Source organism: Cydia pomonella, chromosome 7 (genome assembly GCF_033807575.1).
Source record: "Cydia pomonella isolate Wapato2018A chromosome 7, ilCydPomo1, whole genome shotgun sequence".
NCBI classification, from domain to species: Eukaryota; Metazoa; Arthropoda; class Insecta; order Lepidoptera; family Tortricidae; genus Cydia; species Cydia pomonella.
The window spans coordinates 1,424,808-1,440,567 of NC_084709.1; the positions used below are offsets into that span (position 1 = coordinate 1,424,808).

General features: G+C 36.3%; 1 protein-coding gene across 1 annotated transcript; it reads left to right on the forward strand.

Moving 5' to 3' along the window:
- Nucleotides 1-6,475: 6,475 nt before the first annotated feature.
- LOC133519556 (glycine-rich protein-like) lies at nucleotides 6,476-10,708 on the forward strand. The gene is made up of 2 exons (XM_061853562.1): nucleotides 6,476-6,659; nucleotides 9,299-10,708. The coding sequence occupies exons 1-2, from the start codon at nucleotides 6,651-6,653 to the stop codon at nucleotides 9,626-9,628; spliced, it is 339 nt and encodes a 112-aa protein (XP_061709546.1). The 5' UTR covers nucleotides 6,476-6,650; the 3' UTR covers nucleotides 9,629-10,708.
- Nucleotides 10,709-15,760: the final 5,052 nt, after the last annotated feature.

A 15,760-nucleotide genomic window follows, 5' to 3' on the forward strand; every position in this document is an offset into this window, starting at 1 on the left:
TGCTTATGACTTGTTGTTAAGACATGACTTGTGAACGAAATTTATTCTTACATGTTGTCAAATAGTAGTGATTTTTCGCGACCAAATAATTTTCATCACCGTTGCTCCAAAAAGATCTTATTTCATGCAGGTATACTGAAGAACAAAGGTATATATATATATATATTTTTATTATAGGACATTATTACACAAATTGACTAAGCCCCACAGTAAGCTCAATAAGGCTTGTGTTGTAGGTACCTAGACAACGATATATATAATATATTATAATTATAAATACATATAAACACCCATGACTCAGAAACAAATATCCGTGTTCATCACACAAATATATGCTCTTACCAGGATTTGAATCCGGGACCATCAGCTTCATAGCCAGGGTCACTACCCATTAGGCCAGACCGGTCGTCAACAACGTCACGTATATTGTTCCCGCGGGAGCGGGAGTTACGTATTGTCAAAAAACGCTATAACTCAACTCCCTCGGGAGATACAGTTTTTTTTTTACTGTGTCAGTAATTCATATTCATATGAACCAAGCAGGTATACAGTTTTTCTTTTAAAATACTGACGTTTATAATTTATTTTTAATTTTTTGTAGAGGAGACCATCCGGATATAAGAAACCATTTTTGCCCAAGCTGAAACGGAAACCTTCACTAACGCTCGGACAATAATATGTATAAACTATGTACATATCACCACAATTATAATGTGAAGAAAAGAGCGTACTCCCATCTTAAATTTCGGCAACGCACTTACAACACCTTTGGTGTTGCAGGTGTCCATGGGCGGCGGTATCATAAAAAAAAAAACATATGCGGCATATAGATAGAGAAGATAGATGCTTGCGGTGGTATGGGCACGTCATGAGGCGAGACGAGGGCCATATAACGAGAGCAGTAATGCAAATGGAGGAAATGAAGCGAGGCAGAGGCCGACCAGCCGTACGAGGGCTGACCCCAAGTGACATGGGAACATAGCCAGGAGGAAGAAAGAAAGAAAGACAAAGCAAAAAATAATAAGAAAGTTTTTTACGGCATTTTTAACAGATTTCAAAAAAGGAGGAGGTTCTTAATTCGACTGTTTTTTTTTGTATGTATGTTACCCGATATCTCCGAGAATCATGAACCGATTTTCAAATTTTTTTTTAATCGAACGTGTATAACCCCGAGAAAAGTCCCGTTGGCACCAAGTCGGGGTCTAATGATGGGATCTTGGCGAAATCGAGGGAACTCTTCAAATGTTATAGGTACATGTATGGCGCTTTTGGTAATATTTGAAGTCGGTTTTATTTTTTGTTAAAAAGTTTTATACATATTTTGTATAACGTATCATCGATTTATTGATATTTGATGTTGAGATCCACACTTTGACATTGCAAACACCACACAGAAGTTATCTTGGACCGACTTTACACGGTGGTCAATTGAGAATTTGCCTCGTTCCGAGGGTCAAATGCCTCTAATACATGGTATCAAAGCAGCCATCGTCCCAAATAGTGTCAATTAGCTGTCAAACAAAGCTGACTATAGCCTTAGTAGCGGAAGGAAGGCGCGAGGACGCGCATTGTTTCCGCGCGGCGGGCGCATAGGCGTGGCGGAAGCGGGAGCGAGTTTGATGTTTTTGCTCCCAACGAAACGAAACGGAGACAGTATATAATTTTTTTATAAGGATGAAAACGAGCCACTAGTGAAATTCGCCCAATTACCATCGCCTAAGGACACCTGCAACATCAGAGAAGTTACTAGTGCTTTGCCGGCACAGCAAGGTGGGAGGACGCTCTTTACTCGAAGATTTGAAGGTCGTATCGGTACGGAAAATACTGCATAAATTAGGGTGTGTGTTTGTGAACACAAAATTAACATTTAGCTCCCAAACGGGTGGACCAGTCGTGATTTTCTTTATAATATTTATGATAATTATATTTTGACTTGAATTTTTAATTTTTTAATTACAAAATTGCAATTGATTTTCAATGTGCACATTTAATCACGGAAAACAAACAACTTGAGTAAGTTATACCTCGACGAAAACGCCCATTTAACAGTTCCAGTGCAGCTGTAGGCTTAATGTTGTAATATGCACAGTACCTACTTTATTAATGCATCTGTGGCTAGTGGTTAACATGCATACCATATTACTACTATCAAAATAGAATATAAATAATTTATAAATACCCATGCAAAATACAGCGCATCGTGCTACCCGCTCTCCACTCCGCTTGTCACTATATCCTCTCTCTCGGCGATGTCGCAACGCCAATTTTCGCTAATCTGGCCCTAAGCACACTAATTGCCGTCCTACCGTCATTTATACACGCATCACGTGACATTGACAGTGATTTTTTGAGGAAATTCGTCAAATTACAGTGCAGTAGATCAAACGAGATACGCTCTTTTTTACACATTTTACAAGCTTATATGTAACTTGCCCTGTTAGTATGTATGTTATTTTGTTATTGTCAAATCTTGGAAGCCAAATTTTACCCACTTCCCGATTTCCTATTGAGCTGAAAATTTACATATGTAAGTCCGGTGACAATGCAATATTTTGGTTTCATCGAGAGACAGCAGAAACAGGAGGTAGCCATAGGAACTCATGGGGTTTTTAGAATTGTCCCGATGAGTATTACTTGCCTGTGGTAAGAAAAGTATAGTCAGCGACAAAAGCTTGTAGCAATATTCCGTACATGTTGAATATTATAACAAAATTTAGCTAAATGGATAGAAAATGAGCCATCCATTATAAAAAAGTGGAAATAAAAAATGATATTGAGATTATAAATAAATACAAGGCTCCGAAATCTCAAAAAAAAATTATTTTGTCTTTTAAAAATAGAAAAAAATGGTACCATTCGATTCCTTACATTTTATTGAAAAATAAATTGTATGACAACTATACACATAAACGCAATATTTCAGGGTCAAAATGGCAATTTCCTTGATCTTCCATACATTTAGGACAGACTAGGACTATTTTTGTAATAATTATATTTGACCATATGGACAGACTTATATGATGTGACGTCACATCACCTTATCATTTTGTTAGAGGCGTTTCAATGGTCGAGTGCGAGCGTCAGACTTTAACTCTCATTTCTGATCTTTGTGTTGCTTAAATGCCATGAGTCCTATATAGACATTTGATCCTCAGAAAAATCAAGATCGTTTGACATTATTTACAAAAAACAGTCAAGTAGCCAATTATGAAGTTATAATTTTGTACGTAAGTTATTACGATTTTTACTTAAAGTATATATACAAAGTCGAATAGAAACTAGAGTTCCTTTCTACTTGTTAGAGACCCGAGTCTGTTGCAGAGGCTTTTCAGAGAATCCAAAAAAATCTCCTTATTTCCGTTTATTACATATGTTGTATCTAAACTGAAATAGATATCACACAGTGTACCGGTTGCCGAGGCGGGAATTCGACTCGCCGCGTCTTCAGCTTACGCGGTTAATGTCCTCACCTTTAGACCACCCAGTTACGGCGGTACCGTCCCAAATTCTCAGGTGTATACTATCTTTGAAAGGCTAGGCGCCTTCGACCAACTTTAAGGGCGAGCAGTGTGTGCTTGCACCTCCTATATGAATCCTTTACTGGATTACGGTATAGCGAGAGAGATGGTGCTGCCATCTATCCAACTAGGGAAAAAATCTAATAATTTTATGAAAATTCATTGTCCTTGTTAAATTCATGGGTTAGATAGTTATTATATGGTGATACAATAACGTGTATTATCTTTAGTTCTACTGGTATTTAGATGAAAACTACAAAATTGTAGACGGAGTCTTTTAGTCGTTGGGTTTAAAAAAGACTCAATAATACAAAGAATACTAAAAAGACTCGAAAGACTTTTAATACATTCTCCTAAAAACGAGTCGAGTTCTTAAAATTTACAGGGTAATTCGAACGTGCACTGCCATTCATTTCGCTCAGGTTTATCCGCATATGTATAAGTGTGAGCGAGACGCCCGCTCGAATGATAGCTAACTGATATGATTCCAATATCATTCTAATATCGGTTTGATGCCAGTGCACGATCGAATTGATCTGTGAGACTCAAAAGACTCAAATTCCTCCCAACACTAGCGGAAAGCCACATGAGCCACGTGCACGCACTGATGTCAGTACACGTCTGAACTCTGAATTGGCCTGTTAGACTTAAAAGACTCGAATCCCTACCAACACTAGCGGAAAGCCACCCGAACCACGCGTACGCACTGATGTCAATGCACGTCTGAATTGGCCTGTTAGACTCAAAAGACTCGAATCCCTACCAACACTAGCGGAAAGCCACACGAACCACGTGTACACATTGATGTCAATGCACGTCTGAATTGGCCTGTTAGACTCAAAAGACTCGAATCCCTACCAACACTAGCGGAAAGCCACACGGGTGACACGGGCCACGCGTACGCACGGCATGGCGGCAAATTGACAGTTAATTTGATTATACACACTCATTCGATTACTAATCATTTATTACGCCGTTTTTCTCCTATTTGTTTACGGTTTTTACAACTGTCATCATTGAAACGAAACAATTTGAGTTTTAATTAGTAATTATCGGACAATTAGGATGGTTAATGATGTGTTAAGAGACCATCAAAGTTACGTCTGAATTTCAATAAGTATGTTGTGACGTGTAGAGGCCACTAGCAAACGAACGTATTCTATAGTTAGTCCTGTAGGTACATCATCAGATCACTACATCAGTTATTCCCTCAATAATGTAAGGTGGCCTGTTATTGGAAGGTGGCCAGTAATAGACGGTTTACCCTATGTCTCGAGCGTTTTAGTACTTGATACCAATTTATAATAATCTTAAACAAAAATCTTGGCGTTGAAACTCTAGGTCCATTGGGGCCCAGCCCGCACAAGTTGTATGCATAAATCGCAAAGCGTCTGGTTGACGTAACTGGTGACCGAAGAGCTGGCGGCTTCCTCGCACAACGTATCAGTATTGCGATACAACGAGGAAATGCCGCCAGCATCCTTGTTATAATGCCACAAGGGCATATTTTAGATTTAAACTAGTTATAGTAATTCTCTGTATATCCATTATGTATATTGTTATTGTAAATAAATTTTTATCTTAAACAAAAGGGAACTGATTTCACTACAAATTTTAAAAATGGGTTACATGCTAGAAAAATGTTTGTTCAATAAACACGTTCAACAACACAAAAATAATGCAAAAATGTGAATTCCGCAAATTTTTGTATCATTTTTTTCAAAGATATTCATATATTATTAACTTATATATATTAAAAACTTTTAATATATATTAAAAACTTTTATTCGATTCCATAAGGGATATTGGAAAAAGGTACAGCAACTGAACAATTAAATGCTGTGTTTACGGCTTTAATAACGACAACGAGTGGTGATAAATTAAAACACGACCGAATATAAGTATATTCGCAAGTGTATCGTACATATGGCTTTTTAAAGTTTCGACACACGCACGGAAAGTGCTCATTCCCGCACGCGTACAGGAAAGTAGCACTATATGTACTGTAAACTTATTTTACAGTACATATGGTGCTACTTTACCGCACTAGTGCGAAAATTAGCATATTACGTTACTGTGTCGAACATTTAAAGGGTCATATGTACTGTAAAACGTTGTACGATACATGTGCGAATAGGTAATTCGCAACTCGAGTCGATTTGAAACACTCCTTACGGTCGTGTTTTAATTTATCGCCACTCGTTACGAATTTCCTATTTTTCGCACTTGTATCCCAAATAACTATTATTGGTATTATTGGTGGTTAATTTATTTGAGTAGTTATGTTTTAAAATGTCGTACGCCGGAAAGGTACATCATAGTTGCTACATGAAAAACACCCTATCACCTGTACTAAATGTATTTTATACCTATGATGAAGAAATAATAAATGATTGATTGATTGATTGATTGATTGATTGATTGGTTTTTGTAAGTGTTGTTACAATATAGGTTGGAATCTTCTTTTAAGCAACAAATCTGTGGCCCTAGTGAAAAAGGGTACAAGTTTCTGGCAGTTTAGGTGTATAAGGCATAAGTGTTACGTGGAACTTACATCAATTTACACCTGCGCTGCCAGAGACTTGTACCCTTTTTCACTAGGGCCACAGATATATACTTGTGGCATAATACTTCGCTTTTCCAAAAAGTAAGGGTAGAAAGCAATATATATCGAATACTTAAAACTAAATACTTTTTTATAAGCCATACAAAGTATGCCAATAAAAAACTACCTAATAACAACTTCAAGTAGGATATGAACCCTAACCGTTGATCTACCACATATACTGCAAATGCATAATCTTCCTCGCATTTCTACCCCTAAATCAACAGAATATACACAAAAATACGCTCCCAACAATAAACAACCTTTTTCATTTGCGTAAAATTTTAAGAAAAATCTTGAAGGCCGAATCATGGTTTGTACCGTTTATTTCTTACATAACCAAATATGCGACTAAATCTACCTAATTGCAGCTTCAAGTAGGATATGTACGAGTATCCTATCCGTGGCCTACCCCATATCCCATCCCATATAAGAGGTCAATAGCACCAGCCAAGCGGCACAGCGGCGATATATAACTCGGCGTTGCCTCGGTGGAGGCACACTCGACAGCAGCAGTGGACAGCAACATGGCTAAAGTAAGTGTTTGCTAAGGATTCTTGCATCGGAAAAGATAAAAGTACAATTCAATTTGTGCCTAAAAGTGATAAAAGAGATAAATAAAATATATAAAGAGAAGAATTAAATTAGTGCTAAAATAAAAATAGTAATTTGTAATTAGGTAATTTCAAAACAAAATAACAATGAGATGGACATAAGTGTAATTCATTTTGTGCAAAAAGAGATAAATAAAAGTACAATCCAATTAGTGCCAAAATGGAAATAGTAATTTGAAAATAACGACAACGGGTAAAGTAAACAAATGATGTTTATTTTTACGAGTTTCAATTATTTCCTTTTAAATTACGCAAAAAATTAATATTAACGAAGTATTATTTTCGCTAATACAACTAAAATCCAACACATACATTTTTAAGTCATATTTAAGAAAGGTTATAGCTTTTTAAGTATGTATACGTTTATTAATATACTGATAACCATATTATAACAACTACACTATAAACTTGAAATAAATGTCTGTAATATTAGTTTTTTTTAAACTGTTCTCCGGCAATACTAAAACTAGATAAATCGATTGACGTACATTATATAACCCGAAAATTTCAAAAATATTGTTTCATCGTCTAAATAGAATATGTAGTTAATATTATGAACATGCACTAGCTATTTGATAAACAACCATTAACAGTGATTTGATTTAAAGTGATTTAATAATTTATTAAATGAATATTTATTGCAATAAACCTAATCTACAATAAACAATATACATATGGTACATTAATAAAAATAAACATACTTATCTATGATTACTTCATTATACCATAAAAAAATATACTCGATATTGTGACTGGTACGTGATTACATAAAATTTCACATACAAATATGTCATCATCATCATCATTCGCTTGCCCTTATCCCATTCATTTGGGGTCGGCGCAGCATGTCGTTTTCTTCCATATCTTCCTGTCACCCGTCATCTCATCATTCACTCGCGTTCGTTTCATGTCATCTCTCACACAATCCATCCACCGTTTCCTAGGTTTTCCTCTGCCGTTCCATCCCTCCACATTCATTCGTAATACCTTTCTCGTCACATGACTTTCGTCCCTCCGCATCACATGCCCATACCACGCTAGGCGACAACAAATACAAATATGTATTCATTATTTAAATAGCAAACTTTGCTATTTTACAATCTCTTTAGCAACAACAAACATTTTAAGCCCCACATTTTCACACCTAATTACATTGATAATCTGCACAGATAGCAATAACATATAAATTCCATTAAACGGATATAACAGTTAAAAATACGATTGTATGTAAATCCGTTTAAAATAGCCCTTTTAGGTGCTTGTTAGACATTCTGCGCGCGTGGGACAAGAATGAATCGTGTGAAACAAATCATTGCCTGCTTTTTAGGGTTCCGTAGCCAAATGGCATAAAACGGAACCCTTATAGTTTCGCCATGTCCGTCTGTCTGTCTGTCTGTCTGTCCGAGGCTTTGCTCCGTGGTCGTTAGTGCTAGAAAGCTGAAATTTGGCATGGATATATAAATCAATAAAGCCAACAAAGTCGTACAATTAAATCTAAAAATTTAATTTTTTTTAGGGTACCTCCCCTACACGTAAAGTGGGGGTGAATTATTTTTTTCGCTTCAACCCTAGAGTGTGGGGTATCGTTGGAAAGGTCTTTCAAAACTAATAGGGGTTTTCAAGAAACATTTTTTGATAAAGTGAATATATTCGGAGATAATCGCTCCGAAAGAATAAAAAAAAGTGTCCCCCCCCCTCTAACTTTTGAACCATAGGTCCAAAAAATATGAAAAAAATCGTGGAAGTAGAGCTTAAGAAAGACATTAAATGAAAACTATAGCGGACATGATCAGTTTAGCTGTTTTTGAGTTATCGCAAAAAGTTTTCCCTTCATAGTAAAAAGACTTACTTTAATTAGGTACTGATTATGCAAATTTGCCTATTTGTTTAACTCGGGTGAAAGGTACCGTTTCATCCCTTGGTTAACAATTTACTATACTTTAAGCTCCAGTTTAGCTTAATGTGACGGAAGAGTAACTACGGAACCCTACACTGAGCGTGGCCCGACATGCTCTTGGCCGGTTATTATGACAGACAAATAGTCGCGCGAGACTGTCACGCGACGAAACTACGCCCTTTAATGTCGAACTTACCTTAGTAAGGAGCCACAATAATGACTTGTGTATTGGTGACATTTAATGTATACTGTATATAAATAGATTGGTTTGCAATATTTTTTTAAGTAAACTTGCTGTTCAATAATATTTTCATTTCCAAACTAGATTTAAAAGATTTTTTACACAAATGTGAAAATACTCTGAACTGTTGTTAACCTAAGCGTTTCATTTGTTTATTTTGATTTATTGCATTTTAAATTGTGTAAATATGACTTAATTTTTTCGTGTTTATACAAGTTTAATAATTAAAATACTAAAGTAAAAAGTCTGAACCACCCTCAATCGTATTCTCTTAATTTTCAAATCAAGCCTCAAGATTTATTAACGTTAGCAAATATATGTTATGTATTCCTTTCATCGATGATTAGACGCTCACACTGACAGTAGGACGGCTGATAATGTTTTATTCATAAATATAATAACTTAATTAACCTTATTTTCTAGCTCGCAACCATCTCCGTCGCCTTCCTCCTCCTCCTAGCGTTATCGCACGCCGCGCCGGCCGAAAAACCGGCACAAAAAGAGGATATCGAGGCCCCCGCGGAAAAAGAGGACCTCAAGGCCGCGGCCTCACATTGGGGCGGATGGGGGGGCTACGGGGGCTACGGAGGCCACTGGGGCGGCTACGGCGGCTGGGGCTCACCGTACTACAGTAGCTACTACAGCTGGCCGAGCTATGGGTACGGATACGGATACGGATGGCCGTACGGTGGATACGGAGGCTGGGGCGGATACGGCGGGTGGGGATATGGACATCATGGCTATTGGTGGTAAATAGTACAATAAGTTTAAAGTGTGCAATATTGTCAATAAAGAATTGAACATGGATACAAGGTTAACTTAAGGTTTTTGTCACTAACAGTACCACACCATCATATCTATTTCTTTACAAATAGACTATATATATACAAACACAATTAAAGTTGTATTATACACTTAAACAGCTACCGATATAATAAATTACACAATATTTAATATCCATGAGTTACAAAAACATGTAATGTAATATAAAATGCCAGTATTAATATTTATTTTGTGTAAGAACACGTTTTTTCTTTATTTTTTAAAGATACTTTGACAGAATTTGTTTATTTAAGTATACAATTTCTTTCATTTCTATTTTTTTTTTCTTTTACTGCACCGTAGGGTTATTTTTAACCGCGGGCAAACATCGATCATCGATTAAGAGAAATAAAGAGTTGATTTTTGAACTTCAGCTTAAGAATTTTATAATATGGTTGGCAATCTTAACAGAAATACACAATGAAAGCGTTCAGAAATCAATTCCTTATGGTTTAATAATCAATGATCAGTATTTCCCCGCGATTCACAGTAACCCCTGTTTACCAGTTCTTTACTTATCTAACTTATCTAAGTCCTTCGCATAAGTTTATTCTCAGTCAATTAGTTTCTATTTTTTTTCGTTTTTTACCAACTGAAAGACTTGCCTGTATTTAAATAGGTTTTAAATAAATAGCGCTAGGATGTTTCCAATCACTGCCTCCGTTTAAGTATACTAACGGCCCGATTCGAAGAATGAAATACGATAACGATAAGTTCTGGTTTAGATAAGTTCTCATTTAGATATCGTTTGTATGTCGTATAATTGACAGAAGCAGCTCGATTCGGGCAACCAATGTCACTTTGACGTTAGAAATATCGTAGATAGATCTTATTGGGATCATAGCAGAATCGAAATAAACGTCAATTTTGACATGACGTTTAGCTATCGATCTTATAAAGATCTTTCCAAGATCTTAAAGGTGTCTTAATCATTCTTCGAATCGAGCCGTATGTATAAATAGACGTAAGATATATTGTGTTTATTATGATAATAAAGACCTGTGAATATCATTTTATTTTGTATATTTTCTTCCTATTCCTTGCTATACGTTTTATCTTAGGTATTTATACACGTATATTTCTTCTTATGAAGCTTTATTTGATACAAAAAAGATAAGTAGGTACAACATGTGATGCAGTTTTAACTTCATTTATAGTACATTGTGCAACGAGGTCCTTTATTCTCGATAGATCCAGTCTATAGATCCAAAATGGATCTAGTGAGAAATGTTTTTCTTGTTAGTTCCAAATATAGTGAAATTTTGGACACGAGCCGGCCGCCGCTGGAGCCGCAGGCTGGGGGCCTTAAAGACCCGAGTTTGCAATATTCTTACCGCCGGAGTTACACACAATGTTTTTCATCACACTTGCGAAGAAAAAACTAAATTTTAAGGGCAATAATTCTTAAATACGGTGACATATTATACATTCGTCCGCCATTGTGTAATTTCTCGACAGTTTAGGCATCGAAGGCAACCTATTATCCCTAGGGAGTTATACCTTTTTTTCACAATCCATAACTCCCCCGGAAACAAAATAGGCCTTTGTCTTCAGTGCACCTGCATGAAATAAGATCTTTTTCGAGCAAGTGTGATGAAAAAAAATATGGACACATGTTAGCCATGTTACGACCTGTCTCGTTGTACTGTTCTCTTCTCGTTTTGTTTCGGCCCATGAATTTTAAGAACTCTTATTTTTTTTTTTTATACCACGACGGTGGCAAACAAGCATACGGCCCGCCTGATGGTAAGCAGTCACCGTAGCCTATGGACGCCTGCAACACCAGAGGCATTACATGCGCGTTGCCGACCCTTTACAAACCTGTACACTCCTTTTTTGAAGAACCCCATACTGTAGCCCCTCGGGAAAACCTCGGCAGGAAGCTCATTCCACAGCCGAAGCGTTCGCGGGAGGAAATTCCTCTTAAACCGCACAGTACGCGACCATTTAGGTTCTAGGGTGTGAGGATGAACACCCTGCCGACGGCGAGCGGTGCGGTGATAGAAAGCGGCCGTTGGCATCATGTCAAACAATTCTTCAGAGCACAGCCCATTGTACAAGCGGTAGAACACACACAAGGAGGCAAAGTCTCTCCTTAGACTTAAAGGTTCAATACCGCTTGTGAGTTTGGGATCGTCGACGATTCGTACAGCGCGCCTTTGGACTGAGTCGAATGGTCCAAGCTGGCATGCAGGTGCTCCTGCCCAAAGGTGACAGCAATACTCCATATGGGGTCTGACTTTTGTGCAACAGGTTATATGAACCTGTTGCACAAAATAAAATTGTGAACTCGATCGTACTTTTATTATTATTTGGGGTGTTGCGGGCCTTTGAGTGCCTCGTCGACCAAGCAGTGATGTATTGTGACGGCCCTTTTCAAGTTCATTACTAATGCCCGTGAAAACCCAGAAGTTCCAGATTTTTTGGGCAGTAATGTTCTATACCTCATCGATTGTACAGTCAGCATCAAAAGTAGCGGATGAAAAAACGCGCCAAAAGTATCTGATATTTCGTATAACTTTTCCAAATTTAGATTAATTTCTAAAATTCGCGTTCAAAAGCATATCTTTTACAGTCTTAGTTGTTCTATATTAAAGACATTACTTTTTGTCAAGCTGCTACAGAATGGTATATACTTATGAAGCGTTATTTGATCCGCTACTTTTGATGCTGACTGTACTAACAGCAACACTTAAATAAACATCGGTGATCTTTATTCATGTCTGTGCTATAAGTTTTACAAATTAAAAACAATGTGGACGATTAATATGGTAATGTAAATTATAGTAAAATAGTTATTTACGATACAAGTGCGAAAAAGAGGAAAGTCGTAACGAGAGGCGATAAATTAAGACACGACCGAAGAGTTGCGAATTACCTATTCGCACATGTATCGTACAACGTTTTACAGTACATATGACCCTTTAAATTTTCGACATAGTTATATAATGTGCTAATATACGCACTAGTGCGGAAAAGTAGCACCACATTTATGTACTTACTGTAAAATAAATTTATTTACAGTACATATGATGCTACCTTCCCGCACTAGTGCGAAAATTAGCATATTACGTTACTGTGTCGAACATTTAAAGGGCCATATGTACTGTAAAACGTTGTACGATACATGTGCGAATAGGTAATTCGCAACTCGTGTCGAATTTCCTATTTTTCGCACTTGTATCGTAATGTACTATTATTTACTGATCAATACATGCAATGTGGCTACCTAAATCAAAACCACAACTACGAATGTAATTAATGACTATAAGAGACCGCTCTGGCCTAGTGGGTAGTGACCCTGCCTATGAAGCCGATGGTCCCAGGTTCAAATCCTGGTAAGGGCACTTATTCGTGTGATGAGCATGGATATTTGTTCCCGAGTCATGGGTGTTTTCTATGTATTTAAGTATTTATAAATATTTATATATTATATATATCGTTGCCTAAGCACCCTCAACACAAGCCTTATTGAGCTTACTGTGGGACTTAGTCAATTCGTGTAATAATAATAATGTCCTATAATATTTATTTATTTATTTAAGAGACAGTTTTTATCACTGACTGTACTTTTATACGACAGCCAACTAATACTTATTGAGACAATTTTGAAAATGTTCCTATGGCCTCCTCCTGTCTCCATCATCAGACCAGCTCGATGGTACCGTAATATTCCATTGTCATCCGACTTAGATATGTATTTAAATTTTCAGGAAATCGGGACGTGGGTCAAATGTAGCTTCCAAAATTTGACCCACATTAATTAAATAAACTTACATACCAACAGGGCAAAATAAATTAAAGCTTGTAAAAAAATATTTATGATTGGATTCGATTCAAAAAAGCATATGTATACATGAAAATTCAAAACGATTATAGGGACCGTGCGCGTTGGAGGGTCTGCCATCTTGTGGCCTGAATCGGAACCAAAAACATGTACATTTACACGTCACGTGTTTTCTTGTGCATAGTAGGCTCTGCCATCTTGTGGGCTACATCGGAACAGTAAACATCACATTTACACCTCGCGCCAAAAATCTGACGGCTCCTGTGCTGCCTCCTACAGTTCATGCACGCTATGTTAACGATAACATTTACATATCATATCATGTCATCCATGAATTTGGGTGTGGGTTTTATAAAGCGACGTCCATTGCTAAGCCTAAAATTTCGTTTCCCAAAAATCTAAATATACCCTCAAATATTTTATCTCAAAATTTGATAGATCACATAGCGGAATTAAATTTTATTAAATATTTGGGTCAACACATTTTAGAATAGAAAAAAACGTCACTTCTGTAGACAATATCAAAGTTAACGACTCTGGTACAAACATAACCCGTTTTTCTTATTTGAGTCTCAAGTACTGAAAAAAATTATGTATAAGGTGCCACGTAAAAATTAGCTTTAGATTCTCTTAACTTTGCGATGTCTACAGGAAAGACGCGAACGAGTCCGAACACCTTATAGAAAAGCGCATTTCTGTGGACAATACAATCAAAGTTAACGACACTGACGGCCCGATTCGAAGAATGATTAAGACCTTTAAAAGATCGATAACTAAAACGACATGTCAAAATTGACGTTTATTGCGATTCCGCTGTGATCCCAATAAGATCTATCTATGATATTTCTAACGTCAAAGTGACATTGGTTACCCTAATCGAGCTGTTTCTGTCAATTATACGACATATAACGTCGGTGCGAATTAAAAAATCGCTATGTGTTTTTGAGCTACTTTTCAGGAGACGAAAAAAACTGTTTATTTCTCTGTACGTAACATATTTGTTACACCTTTATTTTTTATATAAAAGATCTATAGTTTTTACATGGTAAACATGAAGAAAACAAACAGTTTTTTCGTAGAAATTTATTATAGGAATTAAAAACCAGAATTTGGCTACATAGCGATTTAAGTTTGGTTCACTTAAAATAGTCATGTGCGAAATTGATACATGGCGATTTGTTGCCAACGTTCTGTAGCACAGGAAATGTTACATAGCGGATATTATAATGAGTTTATACAAGTTTTGTTGCTTGATTTTTATCATTTTAAAGTATTTTAGTTATTAATTACAAGTGAAGTTTTCCTTTTTTACTTAAATCAGTAAAAGTATCATTACTGTCAGAACAAATGTAAGATATATACTCAAACTAGAGGAATAAATCCAGATACCTGGTCATCATCATTCGCTTGCCCTTATCCCTTTCATTTGGGGGTACCAAATCCAGATACCTGGTACCTATATATAATTTATATTTATTTTAAGAAATCCTGTATTCTTATTCAAAATCATTGAACAAATCACTCTTTATTTTTTTAGTATTTAATAATATTATTATTATAAAAACTCAAGTTGATTTACATTTTTTACACATTAAGATTATCGTAAAAGTAATGGTTATCTTTGTGTACTTATATAATATATGTTTTTAATGATTGAAAGCCACTATATCTCGCTGGATCAATTTTTGGACGAGTATAATATGGTGCCTACTGGTTCATAAGCTTCATTCTATTCATGTCTTGGTTGTGGTAAGAGCTTGAATGTGGCGGTGTGTCGCATTTTGTTTTTATCAGGCATAATACTCAAGAAACTATCTGGCAAAGTTTCAGAATAATAAAAAAATATGGGATCTAAATAATTTATAATTGTAAGATTGAGTAGGCCTTGCGTGCCCCATGCAGGTTATGTACCTAGTCAGTTGGTGCATAAATTGGAGGTTTGAATTATGTTAAATTAATAAATTTTAGGTTCAAATTGGACACTGTCAACTTCCATCATAGTGTGGCCTTTCTCCAATATGAGTTGTTCAATTTTAATAGGTACTCGAAGAAGCCGAAAAATTAGACAAAGCAATGCTCAAGACTTTGTTTCTTTTGCTAGGAAGAACAACCATCAGATATGAGGTAAACTTTTTTATAAGCAGTGTCGTGTTAATTTATGAACTACCTCACTGTTGATATCCAAAACAAACACCATGGAACATTCTGTAAATATGCGGATGATATAGTACTTTTTAGTAAAGACCTGAAAGAACTGGAGTCAACACTAGAGCAGT